The 13,056-nt window shown below is 49.6% G+C and overlaps 2 protein-coding genes across 7 annotated transcripts in view; both read left to right on the forward strand.

The window, feature by feature from the left end:
- The window catches only part of PLA2G6 (phospholipase A2 group VI), a 24,407-nt gene extending 12,791 nt beyond the window's left edge, over window positions 1-11,616 (forward strand). For all 5 annotated transcript variants that reach the window (XM_006029859.3, XM_006029860.3, XM_006029862.3 and 2 more), the window contains exons 8-17: window positions 142-250; window positions 721-891; window positions 3,301-3,391; window positions 5,616-5,779; window positions 6,176-6,326; window positions 6,523-6,659; window positions 7,429-7,583; window positions 8,177-8,344; window positions 9,936-10,009; window positions 10,245-11,616. In XM_006029859.3, coding sequence (XP_006029921.1) covers window positions 142-250; window positions 721-891; window positions 3,301-3,391; window positions 5,616-5,779; window positions 6,176-6,326; window positions 6,523-6,659; window positions 7,429-7,583; window positions 8,177-8,344; window positions 9,936-10,009; window positions 10,245-10,389 — 1,365 coding nt within the window. In that variant the 3' untranslated portion in view covers window positions 10,390-11,616. The remainder of the gene's footprint in view (window positions 1-141; window positions 251-720; window positions 892-3,300; window positions 3,392-5,615; window positions 5,780-6,175; window positions 6,327-6,522; window positions 6,660-7,428; window positions 7,584-8,176; window positions 8,345-9,935; window positions 10,010-10,244) is intronic.
- A 1,367-nt stretch (window positions 11,617-12,983) lies between these two features.
- Window positions 12,984-13,056, forward strand: part of BAIAP2L2 (BAI1 associated protein 2 like 2) — a 17,372-nt gene continuing 17,299 nt past the window's right edge. Inside the window, exon 1 of one of the 2 annotated variants that reach the window (XM_025211307.1) lies at window positions 12,984-13,037. The gene's annotated coding sequence lies outside the window, so the exon portion shown is untranslated. The remainder of the gene's footprint in view (window positions 13,038-13,056) is intronic. The other variant, XM_014522820.2, reaches the window with a different exon arrangement.

Consider the following 13,056-nt stretch of genomic DNA (forward strand, 5'->3'; position numbering starts at 1 on the left):
GTTGAATTCAGCAGGGGGCCCTTGGCTAGCTGGGGCACCCAAGGGAGATAGTAAAGAGGAGGGTGATGAGGCTCAGGTATGTCAGTGGTGGCAAGAGGGGAAGGGAAAAGTTACTGATGGCTAGAACCTCCTATCTTACAGCAAGACCAGCTGGATATGATCAAGGCCCTTATTGTGTTTGGAGCAGATGTGGATATCCCCAATGACTTTGGGGAGACGCCAGGCCTAGTGGCAGCCAGGACCAGCAAAGGTGAGAGAGACGGTGAGGGGGCAAGGGGAAGAAAGCCCTGAGAAGGAGAGGGGAAGTAGGGGATGGGATATACCTTGAGGAAAACCAGGTGCACATGCCTCCTTTCCAGGCTGGGTTGTCAGATGCTGCCCACACATGGTGAGGCAGGGCAGCGCCTCTGGATTTGTCAAGGTGCAGTCACACCTGGCCCTTTAAATATTGGCTTTAGAAGATGGCACTTGTGACAAGGTGGCTGGGACATATAGGATCAGGGACCCCAGCAATGCCCTGTCTCTAATGGCTGGTTGTGGAGGGAGGCCGAAAGCGTGAGCCCTGCCTTGCCCCCCACCACCCATCCTCTTCCCAGTAGGTCATTATTAGACACAAACAAACACTGCTTTGACAGCCCAGGCAGTGGTGCTGTTTGGAACAACCCCTTGATGTGTGCATTGATTTTCTTTCTTGTACGTGTGACTCCCCTCCCACCCAAGGTGCTAACCGGAAGGTGCTCTTAGACCTGCTACAAACTGTAGGGGCTGAACGCTGCCACCCACCCAAACCTGAATCCCCCTGCTTGGTGTCCTCAGAGCTGCCACCACCACCATTCTCTTCCACCCCCCCGGCAAGACCACCTCCCCCACGGAACAAGAGCCGCGGCTTAGGTAACGCCCTCCCCGGCCCTGCCTCTTGCTCTTCCCTTCTCTGTCCTCACAGTCTTCTCTGAGATCTTCTACCCAGGCTGGTCTGTTGAGGGTGGTTGGAGGGTGAAGTAGGCCCTGTCCTCTCTTTCAGCTCTCATTGCCTTTAACTCTCAACCTTCCTAGAATCAGGTCTGTCTGTCCTTGTTTGAATTTTCACTTGTGCAACTGCAGTGTGTCAAGCAGGAAAGAGGTGTCTTGGTGTGACTGGTCCCATTGCTCTGGGAGAAAACTTGGGGAGTATACTCTGCCATGTGATGATACCCCTCTCCACCCAGGGGAGAGGCAGAGAAGGAAGGGCACAGCTTGTTTTGTTTTATGAGTTCTCCATTCTTGTTACTCTCAGTGACTGACAGGAGGGGCACAGGTGAGCTGAGGAGGAAGGAAATCTGGGTGGATGTGAATCCTAGATCCAGGAAGCTTCCAGAGTGCAAGGATGAAGTATAAGGATGTATGGACACCTGGACATAGATTTTTTTTTTTCCAGGTCAGCATTAGGGTCTCAGTGGTGGGTGAAGTGGTGCGTAAGGGCAGAACATTGGAGGAGAAACGACTTATCTCCTGTTCACCTTCTTGGAGGAAGTGACTGCCTGCCAGGGTTTTCCTTTGAAGGGTCACAGCCCTTTAGTGCCAGGGCACCATTCCTCTGGGGTATCGTTTGAAAACTTGGATTCCTCCTTTACGTCCACAGCAGCATATGTCTGTACATCCTGGAGTCCCACTGCCCGGGACTAAGTGCCCCTCTTCCCTAATGAGTGCTTTGGAGGTGTATGGGAGTCTTTCCAGGATTAGGCTTCTGACAGACTGCTGAGATGGGGTTTTTATTTTTCTCAGGGAGCAGAGTCTGTGCTATGAGACTGGATCAGTTGCGAGACTCCTCTGAGGCACTCAGGCTCCTCCCAAGCACTAGCAGTAATATATGTATTTTCCTCCTCCCCTGTTTTTTTTCTTTTGGTTTCACAGGCTGGCACCTCATCTTGGCCAAATTTGGCTTTCTGCTCCTAGGATGTGGCCTGGAACTCTGCACAGAGGGGTAATGGCTATATGCTGACCCCCACAGCTCCATGCTTAGAGTATAGTCTCGAAATTAGACCTAGGTTTTTCCCTCATTCCCACACTTGCAGTAGGTTGCCTAGCAGTAGTTGTTGAAACCTGCCTTCTTTCTCTTTCTTCTCCTCCTCCTCTGCTTGTCAACCTGCTCCTCTGGATCTATCTGAAAACGCTTGGGCTCCCTTCTCTCAGGGGTTTGATTTCTTCTGCCCAAAGAAGGGTAGAACTAGTGCTCCTGGGCATGTTGCCTTGGGGCTACTGAGGGGACTTGTTTGGGGGGTGGAGGGGTGGGGACCTGATGATCTTGGTGCTGATGTAATAAAGCATTCACTGGGTCCTTCCAGTGAAGGCTTTGGTGTCAGTAACCAGTTCTCTGGGGACTTGAGAGAGTGAGATGGTGGAGAGATGATTAATGGCCTGGCTTTTTGAAAGAAAACCCATTAACTAGATACAACTTGGCTAAGTAAGGGCTAGCAGGGAATGGAATAAGCATTTGCAGCCATCTCAGCAGTGCCTTGGCAAGTTGACCTTGTGCCTTCTGTCATGTTCTGCTTCTCTTTTGGGGATTAGCTATATAAGATATATTTTTTATAACACAGAGGGTGGTCGAGCACTGGAGCAGATGGCCTGGAGAGGGTGTGGAATCTCCTTTAGACGAACACATCTCCAGGACACCTTAGAATAGATGGTGGTGATCCTACCTTGAGCAGTCGGTTAGACTAGATGACCTCCTGGGGTCCCTTCCAACTCTGTTTTTCAAGTTTCTGTCTCTCAGAGTATTTCAGTTTGAATAGCCAGGAGATATTGCTAAGGTAGAACTGAGCACATTTTTGGCTGGCTGTTATAAAATATTTCCTGCTGGCAGGACCTGGTTCATTGCAGCAGTTTTCCAAGGCAGCTGATGGAAGCTCTGTTGCACAGGATATGGAGGTACTGAAGATGGTTATTCTGGGAGCAGCTCTGCATTGGAGCATGACTGTACTCCAACAAGCCTTTTCCTACTACTGGTAGAATGAAGGAAGGCAGTTAGCCATGTGAATCTCAAATTGGGCAGAAGGCATGGCAGGTTGACATCTGACAAAGGCCGTCCTCTATTAAAATTTTCCCTTTCTAAACAAGTTAGTATTTAAGGTGCCATCCCACTCTGACTTCTGCCCAATAGAATATAGGGGACGTAAGGAGAGAGGGCAGAAAGTGGGGAAGAGGAAACCCCAGCTGGAAATATTTCTGGTCCTGGTATTCCAAATAGGGCAAAAGTTCCTCTCCTTCCATTACTGGGCTAACCCTCTCTTCCTCTATGCATGCACCTCTGTGCCTCTCCAGGGTTTGAAGATGTTATCCATATTTCCATGGCACTTGGCTACATGCTGAAAACGCCGGATGTCGTGGACTCTGTCAGTGATGGGAAGAGCAAGTGAGTGAGGAACTGGGTTAATGAGACACAAATGGGGGAAGAGTGAGGGGGAGTGCATTTTGCTTCCCTCATGATGCAAAGCACCCTCAGTCTTGGAGCTAGGCAGAATGCTGTGCTGTGCTGTGCTGTGGTTTGTTGTGCTGCCCCTGCTGAGGGGCTGGAGTCAAACCTCTCCTCATCCCTTAACAAAAGATCTGTGTACTGCAATGAAAGCTGCACTCCCACGACTGCTCCTTCACTTGCTGGCTTCTCTAGCTCTGCCTTTAGTTCAGTGAAATTAAACATCTGCCAGCTCTACCCCTGGCATCTGCTGCTCCTTGCTGCTGAGAAGTCAGCTCGGGCCTTGCACAGTTACCTCCTCCCTTGTTCTACCCTTGGCCCTGATATCTGTGGGGTTCCGTGCCAATTTCTACACTGACTTAGCAGCAGCATCATGCATGTGATGCCTCCATCTAGTGTCTGGAGAGGGGGGCCAGCCCAAGGGTGATGACATGAAGTGCCGGGGAGGGGACGAAGAGGTGCTGGTAGGCAGACTCTCCCTGTAAGTGATGGGGAGATGATGCTGCAACTGGAGGGCAGGCAGCAGGGTGCTGGGCTAGGAAAGGCAATTGGAAAATCCTTCCCAGCAAAACAAAAGGGTGACCACAGCCTGTCTGTGTTCTGCTGTTCAAAAGGGAAATTTGGTATTAAACTAGGTTCTATGTAAGTACTGGGTAGAAGGAGTCTGAAGGGTTGCTGCCATAGGGGGAGGGGTTGGGGGGAGGTGGACAGGGTTTGAAAATCTGGTGAAGGACACTGGTGGGGTCAGCAGAGAGCAGGAGGGGTGGTGGAACTGGTGGTGATTTGCAGGGGATCGGAAGGGAGTATAGTAGTTTGGGGTACAGAGCTAGGTAACTCCTTACTGTGTGCGTCATTCCACATCCTTCCAATACCAGGGTTTGCATCCATAGTGAGAACTAGCCTGCCTCATATTAACCATGCTAAAGCATGCTTCAGGGAGGCTGGGAGTAGTGAATTGCAGCCCTTCTCCAAGCAAATGGCTCCCAGCAGGAGGACTTCTTGTAGCAGAGCTCCACCCAGCATAAGGACCCTGACTCCTAGCATGATGGGGGGGTTATACTGCATCCCCTGCTATCTTAGCGGTGCAGGGGAGGAAGGGGTACCTGCCTGCCAGCCACAAGGAGCTGTGGTTCTCAGCCTCTTCAAGGTTTTCCTGTGTTGGGTGGGGAGCATAAGCAAGGCCCCGAGTACTCTGGCATATAGGTCTTAAACTCTGCAGCAGGGCCTCTCATTTCCATAATGCTGTGGGACCACAGATTAGAAATTGTTGTGGGGAAGAAGCGGGAAGGGGCTGCTGGCAATATGGGGTGGAAGGGAGAGGGATTAGTGCATTAAATGACAACACAGTAAATGTACGTCAGTGCAGCTCCATCCAAGTCTGATCCATGGTACCCCACAAGAATGCATTGTCCCTGACAGTGCTGCCAGGTACTTTGTTGCTGACTGATGATAATAGGTGGAGCTACTCCTGTTCACACCAGGTGAAGATCCATCCATTGCAGTCATCACTTGTCTCATCATGTGACTGCATTGTTAAAGATATGTCATAGGGAGAGGCAAACGTTTTAGCACCTGGCAAGGGATGGGAAGTTGTGAATTTGCCTGCAAAAGTCTGGGAGATGTGTCCACCCCATAGTCTCAAATACACTAGCTGGATGTTGCTACTAAAATGATCAAGGTTCAAATAGATAACAGATTTAATGTGGCAATAGCATATTCCCATGGTGGGGGGAATGTGTGGCTGTGGCTGTGGAGGGAAGATGGCTCTCTGCAGTGCAGTCTCTTGTCTGGAGGAAGCTGGTGACTTCTGACCTAATATACTACATCCTGTTTAGCCCCTGCAGTGTCCTCTGATTTCCGGGTGGGATGCTCAGAAAACTGCTTGGGATGTATCTGGGATCTGGTCATGGTAGAGGGAAGTAATGGTAAAGAAACTGAAGGTGTTTGAGGAACCAGATAGGTGCTTCTAGGACACAGGAGGGTTTAGCAAGTGGAATGAGAGCTGGGACACTTGTGGAGGGTTGCAGGAAATCTCTGACAGCTAGGGCAGGGTTGGGTATTTGGTTGGGGGCTTGACTGCAGGCTAGTAGAGAGCAGTATTGCCATCTGGTATACAGCATGTTCTGGTATGTAACCCAGCTCCTGTCTCCTTGCTCCCTTCTAGTCTTGACTGTGTCCTGTGTCTGGATGGAGGGGGCATCCGGGGCCTGGTGCTTATCCAGCTTCTCATTGCTATTGAGAAAGCTACAGGCCGTCCCATCAGGGACCTCTTCGATTGGATTGCAGGGACAAGCACGGGAGGGATCCTTGCACTGGCTGTTGTACATGGTAAGTGGTGGTTTGGTTGGTGGGGCAGAAGCAACCTGCTTTGGCATGTGGAGAAATGGAAGAGCTAGCAAAGTGAGTGGGAGCCATTGGCTGTGGCTTGTTGCTTCCAGCTGAGAGGGGTTTGCCTCCTAGGAAGTGGTGTGGGAAGTCATTTGGCAAGCAGCCAGCAGGTCTCACCAGTCAAGTACTAGAATTTAGTCCATTAGCACTTTCTTCTTGCCTGGAAAAGCCTTTGGAGTTGGTGCTGAATGGATCCCCTCCCTTCAAGGCTTCCCAGTAACTCCAAGCCTGGCTCCTCCACCTCTGCTGCTGGCTTGGGCCATCTGCACTCTGATCCCCTGAGTGCAGCCAGATCTGCACTTCTGCCTGGCACCCTCATGGTGTGCTGTGTTCCAGGGAAGTCCATGGATTACCTGCGCTGCCTGTACTTCCGCATGAAGGATGAGGTGTTCCGAGGGTCGCGGCCTTACGAGTCGGAGCCCCTGAATGAGTTTCTGAAGAGGGAGTTTGGAGAGCACACCAAGATGACAGAAGTCCAGAAACCCAAGTGAGTTCTACCTGGGGCTGTGCTGGTCGGGATTCTTATGAGGGCTGCTTGACCTTGCTCTGCTCCCATTGGCAGCCTCTGTGATGAAGCGTTAAACCTTGTCATGGGCCTGACTTGGAGGAGGATGCACAGGTTGACAGCATATAATTGCATTGGTTTCAGCATTCACCTTGGTTCCTCCCTTCACCTTTGGCAGGGTCATGGTAACGGGGACCCTATGTGACCGGCAGCCAGCTGAGCTCCACCTCTTCCGGAACTACCAGGCCCCAGAGACTAGAACTGGGCCCAGTTACAAGACAACAGCTTCCTTCAAACCACTGACCAAGCCAGAAGGTAAAGTGTCAGCACCAGACTTCATTGGTCCAGGTGACTGGCAGAATAGAGGGCTTTGCCTCAGAACAGAAGTCTTTTGCCTCCTTCCCTCTCTCTGTGCAAAACAATACGTCCTGACAGTGGATTATTTTCCATTAGCTCTCCAGAGCTTGGTCTGAGCAAAAGTTTCTCATTCAGCTTGCTCTTTCTCTCTCATCCTTCTCTGACTGTTCCTGATCTCCTGCCTTAATAAACCATAGCAGGGTACCTCAGTCAATTGGGGATGTGCTCTGCTGCTTTGCAGAGGAAATGGGGATGCTCAAATTCTGTTGCTTTCTTTGCAACATCAGGCAAAGAATAGTGCAGAAGAGCCACTAGACAGTTGGAAATTACATTCTCATCTAGCCATGTGGATAGGTTCTAGTGGAGGTCATTTCCATCCTCTCCGTCTAATGAATGAATCTGTGCTGTACAAAAGGCCAGGTTCATCCCTAGAGTAACTCCACTGACAGCAGTAGAATTAAGACAGGGATGAATTTGGCTAAGTAGCTTTCAAAGAGGTTGAACGGGGAGGACACGGGGGGGGCAATACCTTTTTTTTTTAAACAAAAAATAGATTCTTCAGTAAACCTTGGTAAGGATCACGATGTGGTGAGGGAGAGGGGTGGAGCTAACTAGCAGAGTAGTTCTAGGAGTCCCAAAACTCCCTACTCCCGTTTTAGTGTTTTGTGCCCCCATGTATGCAGGAAGCTTGAATCTCAGTTCAGCTTGCTCTCTCCTGTTCTCACAGACCAGCTGGTGTGGCGGGCTGCCCGCTGCAGTGGTGCTGCTCCAACATACTTCCGACCCATTGGGCGTTTTCTAGATGGTGGCCTGCTAGCCAACAATCCCACCCTGGATGCCTTGACCGAGATCCACGAGTACAATAAGTCCTTAATCCAAAAGGTGGGAGCAAATTGGAGAGCTGTTGAAGGCCTGAGCATGCATCGCTACCTTGAGCCCTCTCCAGCATGATGCTACAGCAGGGTGGGGGTCATAAATGGCTCCATGTAGGTGAAAGGTGCTGTCACTGGCAGCTCCCTGACACCAGAGTCCTGTGTCTTATCCACAGCACAGTCAGTTATGTAAGCTGCCCCTTCCCAGCACTTCCCTACCAGGGTGTTCCAAGCCAGCTGTGGTTGGAGGCTGAAGTCTTGAGGCAAAACCAGACTTCTGCTTCTTGGGCTCTGGCTGTTGTTTGCTCTGTCAGGAGATAGCAGGGTCAATTAGTGCTAATTTGTCCCCACATTTTGTGTGGTGTGCTGGCAGCTGCATTCTGGGAATACAGCTTCAGAGTTTACTGGAGGGTGGTGGCCATGAGACATCCAACAGGCACTTGCTGCCGGGGCAGTTTAGAACTGAAATGGGGAGGGCTGTGATGGAGTATGAGATGCTCTGGTGGAAGAGGAGAAGAGTTGTGGTGGAAGCAGGGTAGGGCCTTCTCTTCTCCTTGAACCCTTGAGCTGTGTAATGAAACTCAGTTTGTCCATCTCCTATAGGGGCAGAGCCAGAAGGTGAAGAAGCTGGGAGTGGTTGTTTCTCTTGGGACGGGGAAGCCTCCACAGGTCCCAGTGAGCTCGGTGGATGTCTTCCGCCCCTCCAACCCGTGGGAGCTAGCCAAGACTGTCTTTGGGGCCCGAGAGCTGGGCAAGATGGTGGTGGACTGTGTAAGTATTGGGGGATGGGGTAGGTAGGAAGAAATGAGGCAGCATCTCTTGTTAGGCCTCACTGTTTTTAAAAGTAAAAATTGTCAGTTTGAATTCAAACAAGGATGTGAGGATCACATGAGAGAGAGCTCCCTAGACGAGTCCCTGTCCAACATACCAACCAAATAAGGATGATCCTCTTCCCTATCAAGGTGTTTTCACATCCCCTGTTTCAGCCCCTCCTCCTTAAACTTTAAAAAGTCCATAGCAGTTGAGTACAAAAAAAAGTTTTCCCATGCTCTAGAAAATGGGCTGAGTTAGTAACATAGGAATAAAAAGATTTTAGTGGTGGGGAAAAGGTTGAGTTGGCCCATCCTAAAGAATTCCTCTTGAATTGGACATACACATCTTTTAGATGGTTGTATTATGATCTGCCTTTGCAAAACTACAGCTAGGAATCTCTGGCTTCTCCCAACACATTCTTATCAAGGTACTTTCTGCCTAGGATTTTTATAAATACTGTTTCATGGCAGAGTGTGTGTGTGTGTGTGTGTGTGTGTGTGTGTATTTGAGCACGAGTGTGGAAAACCTGTGCTTTATCAGATAGGCATCTTTGAGTAATTGGTTGCAAGTTTCAAAGCAAGGCTCAACTTTTGCTTTGATAAAATGGTGAGCTCAGTTTGTAGTAAGCGCAAAATTCTCACTTTAGAACTGGAGTCTGGTTTGAACACGTCAAGCCTGGAGAAACTGAAGTTAGTTTGCTCTCTGAAAAAGTGTCATGTATTGAATTATGATGATGGCATCAGCATTAACATCTAAGGATATTTCTATCCAAAAAGCTCACTAAGAATGGATATCCATAACAGACATGTGGATGCTTTTTATGCTCACTCACTCTCTTGCTCGCTCACTTGCTCATTTAACAAAAAGCAGCTCATTGGAATGTGTTTTGTGAACAAAATAAAAAAGGTAGAAAGTTCAGAGTTAAAACTCCACCAATAACCTTATCTCTGACCCCAAATTGACATGCAATATAAGAAGTTTTACCTTCTGTAGTGGGGTAGAGGAGCCATAATCCTCTTCTTTGAATCTCTTGGATATATTTTAACAACGCTTGCAGCAGTGGGACATCTGATTGCCCTCATCCTCCTGCTTTATCCATGGCAAGTTAGGGTGTTCTTGGTGTTTTGAATCAATGTGCCTTGTAGTTGTGCAACAGGGTTCTTTGCGGTATTTTAGGAATAGGTTAGACAAGCATGGCTGTATGTTTGGACAAACATGGGTAGAAATGATCCTGCTGTGAGCACGGGTATGGATTAGATGGCTTCTTGAGGACCCTTCCAGACCTACTATTCTATGACTCTAAGTCCAGGGCCTCATGCCTGCCACCCCATGGTGATTAGAAGCCTGGGCTCTGCCATGGGGGAGCTGTGACATGGCTTGCAGAGAAGCCCTTTCAAACCATTTTGATAGGTTTCTAAAATGGGTTTGTGGTGATTTTTCTGTCCCTGAGGCCTTTTATGGTTGGACTCGGAACAAAGGGAGCCTGACCGTATTGGTGGATGGGCAGATTGCCTTCCATGACCTAACAGCTGGCTTGTTTCCCTGACAGTGTACTGACTCAGATGGGCCGGCCGTGGATCGGGCCAGGGCCTGGTGTGAGATGACTGACGTCCATTATTTCCGGTAAGAGCTTTCCTTGGCTCATTGCCCCCCTCAAATCCTCCTCCTCCTCCCCTTGCTTTTTATACAGCACCATCTGTTTGGTCCTCTGTCCTTCCTCAGGGCCCTAATGTGGCATGCCTCATTCTTCCCATGCTTTCTGTCATGCAGCACTGCATCTGTGTCCCCATCCTTGCCTGTCCCCACACTCTGCCCCTGCTGCTGTCCCTACCTGGTGGTAACATCTCGGTGTCCACAGGTTCAGCCCGCAGCTGCAGTCGGATGTGATGCTGGATGAGGTGAATGATGCCATCCTGGTGAATGCGCTGTGGGACACTCAGCTCTACATCTACCAGCAGTGGGAGCAGTTCCAGCAGCTGATCCAGCATCTTCTCAGCAGATGACTGTCTGGAGAGTGCCCAATCCCAGCAACAGTGACTACAGAAGTGGCTATGAAACAACCAACACTGTCAAAAGGGTGGTTTGGAGTCTGGCTTTGGCCCTCAGCCTGAGGCATCCCTGAGAATTCAGGGATCAGAATGATCCATGCTAGGCATGGTTCCCTTCAGTTTCTGGTATCTCACCAGCATCTTCCTGGTTTGAGAATTCCCTGGATCCTCTGACCCTGATGTCTCAGAGAGCAAGGACAGACCTCGGTCTTCTTCCTATCTCCCCCAAGCCTGAGCAGACTTATACTGTAGCACTGAGAACTCCCTTCCCTGCAGTGCCTCAAAACACCCTTGCTGGTGCCCCTTCTTCTAGATAATGTGTGACAACCAGGGCAAAGACAGACCTGTGACTCTAGTCTGTGTGCTTCCAAGTATGTCTTGTGGAAGGAAGAAGAGTTGCTATCCCCATGGTCCACATGAAGGAGGGGGACAAAGACGTTGCAGTAGACTTGGACTCAGAGTATTGTGACTCTTCTTTTCTTTTCTAATTGGCTATCGGCTTTTGGGAAGGGGGCATCGCTTGATGTGGTGTAGCTGGTTTGCCTTGCCCTGTCTGAGTAGGGCAGGGAAGATTAGCTTTTTTCTGCTCGGGTGGTATGAATCACCCTGGGAGGCAGGAGGGGGTGAAGCTTTGGGGCTTTCCAGATTTGTGTTTTCCTGCCAGTGGGCCAGCCACAGTGATCTTTGTGTTCAGGCTGAGATGTGGGAAGTCCCTCTCCCTCTTCTTCCAGGGTTACTTGAAAAGGAACAAGACACTTGTTTCAGCTGTAGAACAAAGGTTGAATAGGGGGACCATTTACTGACCACTTACTTTGACTCACTGATTTAAAATGCCCTTGTTCCCAGTGATCATTTTGTACTGAGGAGTCTGGTCCCTGGGAAAATATGGCTGCTCCTCCATTCCAGTGCTGCTGCTACTTTTCCGTGTTGGGAAATTCAAGGCTGCTTTTAAAGGGCAATGACTGTATCTGCCTGTATTTTAGCTTGTGCTAGCACTTAATTTATTCACATGTAAGAACGGGTGGGAGATGACCTGATAAACTGTGAACTATGACTTTTCTTTCTCTCTGGAATGCAAGTGTCTCACATTTATTGCCTTGCACAACTAACCAGCAGGTTATAACATTGGTGCAAACACAGGCTTCTATGTAAAACTGACGCATTGTGAAATAAAGGGAGGTGTAAGCCTCATAAGTTTTGTGTGTTTTTCGATGTCTTCTCTCCCACAAGATGCTAAAGGGCTTTGGGCCAGATCCTGATCTCACTGAAATTGAGCATCACTCTTCTGTTTTCTGATTTACACCAGCATAAATGTGAAGTAGAATATGTTTTTATAGGTACCAGGACAATCTGTCACTCACTGTGAATGTGCAGCCATCACTGGGGTAGAAAGCAATGATTGTAACTTTGCCAGGCGTTGCTGAACAATATTATCCAGCTTTGGGCATGTGCTGCATAATGATCCATTTCAAACTGGGTCAGGTACATGGAGGGTTTTGCCAAAATGCTTTGGAATCTAAGTGAACTGGAATGGTTCATGCCTTATTTCATACTTCACCCGAAAGACGGTTGTGAGAAGAGAAGCTCCCCTCTCTTCAGGTCATGGTTGACCCTGAGGTCTGTTTTAGTACCTTGGAGATGGAGAAAGACCCAGCTGTTGGAGAGAGTATCACAGAAAAGCAGGGCTGCAAGGGACCTCAGAAGGTCATCTGATCCTGGCTTATCCAACATATGGCCCGCGGACTGCCATGTGGCCCGCCAAGCCATTTTCTGAGGCCTGAGGTCCTGTGACGGGAAACGAAAGTAAACGCTGTTTACTTTCGTTCCCGCCCCTTGTCCCTCCCCCAGCCCCTCAGCAGGTGACCAGTGAACACGGACTACAAGGCAGTTGGCTGCCCGGTGACTGCTGACCCTCTCCCCAGGGGGAGATGCTGAGCCCACATGGGGGTGCCACGCCTGTGCGTGTGCTCGTGAGGAGGAAGCACAAGGTCACACTCGTGCCTGCCTTCTCCGTGGGAGCCGGGGGCGAGGAGGGAGGCAGGCTGCACACGTGTGGCCGTGTGTGAAGACCGGGTTCCTCATCTCCGATGGAGCTGGGCAGCATCCTGAGGCGCTGCTGCTCCTCCTCCTCCACCGCCAGCCGGCTGCTCCTCCACGGCTTCCTCTACCTGGTGTTGTATGCCCTGGTGTCCCAGGGCAAGCCTGCATTATGCTTCTTTCATTCATTAAGAAATGCATAGAAGCAAAAGTGTTTATTTTAGTTGAGTGTTTGGTATTATTTCATTGTTGCTTTTGTGTTGTTTTTATTTTGGATTTTAAACCACACTTCCAGACACATTTAATTGTCACTTCCTGCAACTTCATTGGTGTCAAAGGTCACGTGCCATCACTTCCTGTTGCGATACTGCTTCCTCTGAGGTCTTTGAATATGGCTCGCCGGCCCACTGGGTGATAAAAAGTTCATGATCCGGCCCCACATCCAAAAAGGTTGGCTAATCCAACCCCTAGCTTAAGGCAGGATCATCCCTAAATCATCTCATTCAAGTCTGTGTGTAAGTTGTTCTTAAAGACCTCCAGTGACGGAGACTCCACCACCGCTCCAGGTGATCTGTTGGACTGTTG

Source organism: Alligator sinensis, unplaced genomic scaffold, assembly GCF_000455745.1.
Source record: "Alligator sinensis unplaced genomic scaffold, ASM45574v1 scaffold215_2, whole genome shotgun sequence".
Classification (NCBI taxonomy): Eukaryota; Metazoa; Chordata; order Crocodylia; family Alligatoridae; genus Alligator; species Alligator sinensis.